The sequence below is a fragment of the Cibotium barometz genome, chromosome 25, assembly GCF_041138505.1.
Source record: "Cibotium barometz isolate CiBa-2024 chromosome 25, ASM4113850v1, whole genome shotgun sequence".
Lineage (NCBI taxonomy): Eukaryota > Viridiplantae > Streptophyta > Polypodiopsida > Cyatheales > Cibotiaceae > Cibotium > Cibotium barometz.
The window spans coordinates 25,168,341-25,175,779 of record NC_141070.1 but is presented as its reverse complement, the minus strand read 5'-3'; the positions used below and the strand labels follow the sequence as shown (position 1 = coordinate 25,175,779).

At 41.2% G+C, this 7,439-nt stretch overlaps 1 protein-coding gene across 4 annotated transcripts; it reads right to left on the bottom strand.

The window, feature by feature from the left end:
- Positions 1 to 309: 309 nt before the first annotated feature.
- On the bottom strand, positions 310 to 2,503 carry LOC147624392 (uncharacterized). Of its 4 annotated transcripts, none has more exons than XM_086819372.1 (6): positions 2,408 to 2,503; positions 2,223 to 2,281; positions 1,433 to 1,691; positions 1,275 to 1,318; positions 905 to 1,036; positions 310 to 747 (listed from the first exon to the last, which is right to left on the bottom strand). In XM_086819372.1, the coding sequence occupies exons 3-6, from the start codon at positions 1,680 to 1,682 to the stop codon at positions 601 to 603; spliced, it is 573 nt and encodes a 190-aa protein (XP_086675498.1). In that variant the 5' UTR covers positions 1,683 to 1,691; positions 2,223 to 2,281; positions 2,408 to 2,503; the 3' UTR covers positions 310 to 600. The 4 variants fall into 4 exon arrangements, with proteins under 4 accessions (XP_086675498.1, XP_086675501.1, XP_086675497.1 ...); XM_086819375.1 differs by having other exon boundaries at positions 398 to 747; positions 1,433 to 1,699; positions 2,408 to 2,494; XM_086819371.1 differs by lacking the exon at positions 2,408 to 2,503 and having other exon boundaries at positions 398 to 747; positions 2,223 to 2,393.
- Between the last annotated feature and the right edge of the window lie 4,936 nt (positions 2,504 to 7,439).

Here is a 7,439-nt window from a genome sequence, read left to right as displayed (position 1 = left end):
GTGAATGTTGCTAGAGCATAAAACCAAGCCAAGAAAAAAGATGATGGTGGTGCTTAAAAGAAAACCATAATTGCTAAACATGGTCTTCAGATAAACGTGAATGTTGCTAGAGCATAAAAACCAGCCAAGAAAAAAGATGATGGTGCTTAAAAGAAAACCATAATTGCTAAACAGGGTCTTCAGATACACAATATCGCAGTCAAAGAGAGGAAAAATCTCCCGACACTTGAGGCATGACATGAGCTGTGATCCCATTCAACATGCCTCCAAAGAACACGATTTTCCACTAGACATGCGACCATTTCAAGCTCTAGCAATCAAAACTTGGCTTAAAATTTCACACAGGTTTTCTCAAGAAGTCTTGTTATCATCACTCTATCAATGCCACCCATTATTAGAATTAGTAAAGCTACTCCTTTGTGACTTCACTTTCCAAATTTGTACACCTTAAAGGTTATTCCATACATCAATATACACAAGTGACCTTGCCTCTCAATGCTAGAAATATTTGAGAAAGCATGCTAACTCTTGGCATAAAAGTACAAGAAGATGCTACTGCCTGATCAAAGGGGCCATAAACCTTATTCTACACCTGTACCCTCATACTTTGGCGGTCTCAACATAATGCAATAGGAATTTTGCTCGCAACTCATCCTCTTTTGCTCCAGTATGTGAGTGAATGAGCTCACCATTACGAAAAAACCGAAAATTTGGAACAGCTCTGACACCCCATTTCCGCATCATTGCCTACAAGAGATCAAAACCAGGGATAAGTCATCAATAAGTGCAATATCATAAACAATGTCTGCATACACAATGTCAACAATAGATTATAGCATCACTTGTATCATCAACAAACAGAAGGCATGGTTCGAAAGCATGCTAGCAGAGGCTTACGGCTTACCCTGGTGCCACTATTGAGATCACCGTTGATTTTCAAAAATAGTGCATCGGGATATTCTTTGCTCATTCGAACAAGTTTTGGGTATATCATTTTGCATGGTCCACAAGTTTTAGTGGAGACATCGAGTACCACCTACATATATATAAAGCAAAAGTTAATCTCTCTCTGTCTCTCTTCCCGAGAGATGTCTCTCCCTCTCCCCAAGAGGTATCAGGTTTAAGTCTCATTCCTTGCACTTTGGTGCCACCATATGGGATCATGCTAGCTTCTCTCTCTCTCTCTCTCTCTCTCTCTCTCTCTCTCTCTCTCTATTGAGCATGCATGCACAATCAAATATGAAAATAACCATGGAAAACAAGTAGAACTTTACCAGTTTCTCACCAGCTTCCTGAAGATATTGCTCTAAAGTGGCCTCTTGTACAAATAAGGAAAAAATGGATAAGTAGGAGGAACAGATATCAAAGCTTGTCCAAAAACCACATCAAATAGCTTTGTAAATTGCTCTCTAGTTGTGGTTAGAATGCATACCATCTTCAACTTCAAAAACGCCTCCTTGCAACTCTGTAGTGACTTCCTCGCTGATACTCATGGCTATTGAAAGATTTCTAGCTTGCTGGGAGGTATTCCTTGAAAATCTGAGAAGGCATTTGTCTTGGAAGGACCGTGGCTGGGCGTTGAGGGTTATAGCAGATTTGAAGGGTCCAGTACTCCTGCATTTCGCATCCATGAGCTGGTTGGAAACAATGCCACTCGGACTGTGGAGTACAAGGGATGCCATAGTTGATGCCTGCAACACTGTAGAGGCTAAATCTCTCTCTCTCTCTCTCTCTCTCTCTCTCTCTCTCTCTCTCTCAACACACACATATACTGGTTTATGCCTGGGCTAAAAAGAAATCCCAGATTCAAGTCTTTTTCCCTGGACTTTGATGCCCTCCTAGAGATCAATAATCCAATGGCTTGACTAAACAATTAAAAACTGAGAGAGGAAGTGAGAGATATCTCAGATTCAAGTCCCAGTCCTCACCATTCGGCACAGTTCAAGAATGTTGAAGACTAATTTTATCTCACTTCCATGATCATTAAAGAAATTATCTAAAACCCCTAGTAACAAAAAACCTGCTCTGCCCAACCACATGATATAAAGAAGAAACAGTAAACCCTCTCTCTCTCTCTCTCTCTCTCTCTCTCTCTCTCTCTCACACACACACACACACACACACACACACATGCATCTACATCCAGGCAGCCACAAAGACCAAGAGTTCCATGTCAAGAAAGATGCATGGCCGACAGAAAATAAGAATGAAAGGACTCTCACCTGATTAAGAGCAGCTTTCTTAGCCACTCAGAGCGAAGCCTCCTCTGATTTCCAGGCACCTACAAGCAGACACAAAAAGAGAGCAGAGTTAAACCGGAGGGGCCATGGCGGAGCATTGCAAATGCAGACAGAAGGACTGGTCATGCAGGCAAGGGGTAGGAAGAAGAGGGCAGAAATTTTAGTACCTTCGCGTGGCTGGAGATAAGCAAGGAGAGGTCAGAGGTGTTGGTGACTCCCACTAGCCTACGAGACCAATGCCGAAACTGGGTCCCGTCAGCAGGCTCAAGTTTGCAAACCTCCAAAAAACCTTGGTCGCATTGCCGGATGTCCGTCCTCGTGTGAAATCTCGACTCTGCCCGTCCTCGAATAGTGTCCGGACTCAGTGTGTAAGGGGAGAGAAAAGGCACCAAAGGTCAGTAACGTGAACCACACATAAATAATTTTTGTATTCCTAGACGTCATAAATTCATGAAAACACTTTGCTTACCATGTGATACACGTTGAACCTTAGTTTCACCTAAAGCTAAGTTTTTATATGTTAGCCTAACCTTAGGTTCGCTAAGGGTGATGTTTTTATATGTTAGCCTAACCTTAGTCTCTGTATTAATTAATCCATGCCCATGCTAGTGGGCATTAATATACATCACAAAAAGGACATTCAACATATGGTTGGATCTTGGATGCCTAATTATAAAATTGTAGGTATTGAGTTCAGTTCCAAGTTTTCTTTTAAACTATACCATAAGGACCAGTAAGGGTTTTCGACCTTTATCCTAAAGTCTAGATCCTAGATCAATCAAACATGCCTTGTAAAATTCAAGTAATTAATAGGACAAGGAGCCATTATGGGACATGTAATTGGGATGGAAAAAATAATTTTAAGGCATCAAATGCTTGATTATGTGGGCTATCTTTAAATAAGTCATGATTATGAACATGTTCAGCTCGTAACAACCAAACATGACACTAGTATAAAATAAAATTGGTTTTGAGATCCCTCAAATTTTCAAATTTGTTGATCTCAATTGCTTAAAAATAATCACATTTTTTGCCTAAAGTGTTGTATTCTTGGTTGTGTTTGCTTTATGTGTTGGAGAAAATTCTATACAACTATCTGTGAAATTACAATAAACATTAAGAAATTGTGAGGAGCTCATAAGGATTGCATAGGGTTGGGGGGTGTGAGGACACCGATAGGAAGCCACCATAGCTACCAAGATGAGGGATGAGAGGAGGGCTCTTGTTTACCACCCAGCCTTAGAGGAGTGTTGATAAGCATCCACACTGTCGGGCTTATGTAGTGGCCTTCCTACGCACACTTCCCTCCCCAGTCCTCCGACCTGGGGACCTCACCCCTAAACCCCATACACCCTCGCGGATCACACTATGGCAATCAAGCTCCATGTCCAGTCAAGCCCTCTATAGCCTGTTACCTCCCCCTTAAGAAGAGTTTTCGTCTGAAAGCAAACTGAGGATAGTTTTCGGTAAGCGTACTCAAGCATTCCCAAGTGGACGCTTCCTCGTCTCTTCCCTTCCACTTGACAAGTGCCTCTCGGTACATAGTATGCCCATGTTTCGATCCCTAAATCTAAGAATCCTTTCAAGTTCATGTGGAAGAGACAACAGTCCGGCAACCCAAGTTTGTATACTATGCTAACAATCTTCTTAAGAATTTTAAATAGACTACAATATCTAGGAGAAAGCTTTTGACACTTTCCCATCTTGAGAGTCTTCTAATCGGACTTTTAAGAAAACAAAGTCACCCTCTTCAAAGGTCGCTTCTTTGCAGCTCTTGTCAGCATACGTTTTGCACAATCTTGTGCACTTCGAATGCTATCTCTTGATGCTACATATCTTGCATGTCCTCAAGGACATCCTTGATAGACTGAATTTTCTCCTTTTCTAGCCCTACGACTGTAGGAGATCTCGGGTAGAAACCATACATCAACATGAATGGTCTAGTTTTGAACTATTATAAGCAAATTTCAAAAGTGGTAGGTACTCCTCCCAATTTGATTACTTTTTATTGACTACGCTCGAAGCATGTCTTCTAGCACTTGGTTGACTCTTTCTGTTTAAAAACCATCAGATTGCGGATGGTCGTTGTACTCATACTTAGAGTAGTATCCAACTTTTTGAAGACTTTCTGTCTGACCACATCAGACTGCGAATGGTCGGTTGTACTCATACTTAGAGTAGTATCGAACTTTTTGGAGACTTCCCTCCAAAAGTGTCTACTATCAAACTTCCTATCTCTATCAAAAACTATATCTGTGAAGTAGGCCCTATAGCTCTTGTAGAGATGTTCGATAAACTATATCTGTAAAGTAGGCCATATACCTTGTAGAGATGTTCGATAAATAATTTAGCTAGCTCATGAGTTTGTACCTCCTTTCTAGTAGGAATAAACCTAGCCATTTTAGTCAACCTATCTACCACCACCCAAAGCAAATCATATCCTCAACTTGCTTTAGGTAACTCAGTGACAAAATCCATGGAAATACTCTCCCATTTCCCTTTGGGAATATCCGATGGATGAAGTAAGCCTCCTACTTTAAGGCACTCATGCTTATTGACCTGGAACTTCTTGCATTTCAGCACGAAGTCTTGGATGTCCTTGAATAAACTAGGCCAGTAGAATTGTCTTTTAACTAGTACATAGGTCTTTTATACCCCAAGGTAACCAGCACTTGGACTATCATGCCTCCCTTCAATCCTGCAACAAAACGATCCTTCTTCATCATGTCCGGAGGCACTTGATCCTCCCCCAAAGCCCTGCCGCATAACGTTGTTAACCACATATTTGGTTAACACATTCTTATGACAACTATGTTCAGACACTTATGTAATGGGCGCCCGTACTATATTGTAAATCCCGTCATTTGATGAGGGAAACACCCTAAAGACGCTCCCAAGTAATGAGCTTCAAAGGATAGACAAGAGGAACTTGGTCAGTTGGCCAAACCATAGAGAAAAGCCTTATAACTATGTTTTGGGCGTCCTAGGTCACTTACTCACGGGTGACGGCCTAGTGGGAAAAGGCTTGGAACTATAAAAGGCAATTTCTCTTGTTTGTAACTCATTCTCGCATTTGTGCAATAGAAGTGGAGTATTCTTTCTCTTCCTCTCTCTTGCAATCTAGTATGTGTGGTGTGCTTAGGGTTAGGATTTGGGAGTGCAAATCACTTGTTCCCTCTTGCTTCCTTTCTCTCTCTCTCTCTCTTTCTTGAGTGATTAGGCTAGCCAACACGATCCTCTTCCGTGGAGATCCCACACGATCCTCTTCCGTGGAGATCCCACCACACGATCTTCGCGCGAGAGAGCTTGCATCACCCATTGGATTAGAGCAACCGCCTCGGTGTGACGAGTGCAGGAGGACGGTGGTGACGAGCGGCTACGGTGGAGCTCTTGAGCCATGCTCGAGCTCGACGGATAGGCCACTTCCCACAACACGTTAGGGTAGGGTTTCCTTAGCAAATGCCAATTAATCAAATGATCATTAAGGAGGTGCTGGAGGAAGGAGAATATGTACGGGAGTTTGGAGGAGATACATGACAATTGGGAGGTAACCCCAAAGTATTTTCTTATGTAAGGGAATACACTAGTACTAGTATTCCAAATTGTAGTGTAATGGAAGGGCCGAGAGATTAATACCATAGCACGGAGAGCCCCATTGTAATGCTACCACTACCAAGGACCTCACCAAATGGTTGCGTGTTCTCATAAGATTAACACAATAAACCTGCAAAGTACTCAAGTCAACACGTACCCTAGGTTGAGTTGTGTAAAGTGTGGAATTGACCATCTAATCAAGGATTGTCAAGGGCACTGGAGAGTCTTTAACAAAAACATCAATCCAACCATAGGACTTTGAATGATTGGGGTGAAATCTAGGGTGATGACCACACCACTTAATGTCATAACTCATGCGCAAGCATTAAAAACCTCGGAAGTCAAGGGAGAATTGTTAGCTAGTAGGCCTTCTCCATGAACAACAAGAAGGAGAAGATGAGCAAAGAAGGTAGGATGGGATCCCACATGATCCTCTTCTGTAGAGACCCCACACGATCTTCACGAGAGAGCTTGCATCACCCATTGGATTAGAGCAATCGCCTCAGTGTGTGACGAGTGCGGGAGGACGGTGGTGGTGATGAGCGGCTACAGTGGAGCTCTTGAGCCATGCTCGAGCTTGGCATATAAGCAACTTTCCACGACATGTTAGCGTAGGGTTTCCTTAACATCTTTGGCGCCGCTACTGGGGAATGCCATCCGCTACTTGTCTACGCATCTTTGATTTGAATTCGATGGAGCCCCCATAGCCTAGTGCTAGGTACACTCTTTGGCATGTGGTTTTTTATTTTTTATTGTATTTTAATGTTTTGTTTTTATGTTTTTGTTAAGATTCATGTATAGCTTTGTGTTTAGAGTAGGATTACTACATGTTTGAGTAAAAAAACTTGTGATTTTGGTGATTAGAGAGCTTAATCAAGAGCGTTTTTACTTAAACCTAAATTGTTTTTCTTAATTTTTAGCTTAATCCTATTTATTTTGCTTAATCTCTTTACAACATAGGTAGGTTAGCATTACTAGATAGAACACTAATATCAAACAAAAAAAACATAAACTATCTCTTATTTTTCACTAATTATCTCTAACCTACTGGTTAGTGTGATTAGTGGACTTAAAGAGAGTAAAAAACTTAAAAATTGACCTTAATTACTTGTAATTAGACTAATTAGAATGACATTAGTGTGCTAAACACTTTCTTTGACTCAAATATATGCTTAGTTCACTCTAATTAGGTCCTAATTAGTGAATTCCATGGCGACTGCTAAGTTTCTCTATGAAAACATAATCACATGCTTTGGATATCCATTTAAGCTAGTGAGTGATCAAGGTAAGCATTTTATCAATGATGTAATAAAAAATCTCATTAGCGCATTCATGATCGATCAATGTAAGTCAGCACCATATCATCCACAGGTAAATGGCCAAGCAGAGAGCACCAACAAGGTTCTTATTTCAATAATGACAAATACTATTGACAAATATTATTGAAGCTCGACACATTGATTAGGATTCTAAACTCACAGCAGCTTTATGGGCCTATCGCACATCATATAAAGTTGCAATTAATTGCATGCCTTTTAAGATGGTGTATGAGGTAGTAATGCCCTGGGAGTTCATGATCCCTAGCTTAAGGATAGCTATAAGTGA

What these genes read in the sequence shown, in the direction of transcription:
- LOC147624392 (XM_086819372.1), bottom strand. Translation starts at nt 1,682, where the DNA reads ATGGCATCCCTTGTACTCCACAGTCCGAGTGGCATTGTTTCCAACCAG. An exon ending in CGTTTTTGAAGTTGAAGATG is followed by an intron (nt 1,319 to 1,432) that starts GTATGCATTCTA and finishes TATTTGTACAAG; the next exon opens with AGGCCACTTTAGAGCAATAT. An exon ending in ATCTCAATAGTGGCACCAGG is followed by an intron (nt 748 to 904) that starts GTAAGCCGTAAG and finishes GATCTCTTGTAG; the next exon opens with GCAATGATGCGGAAATGGGG.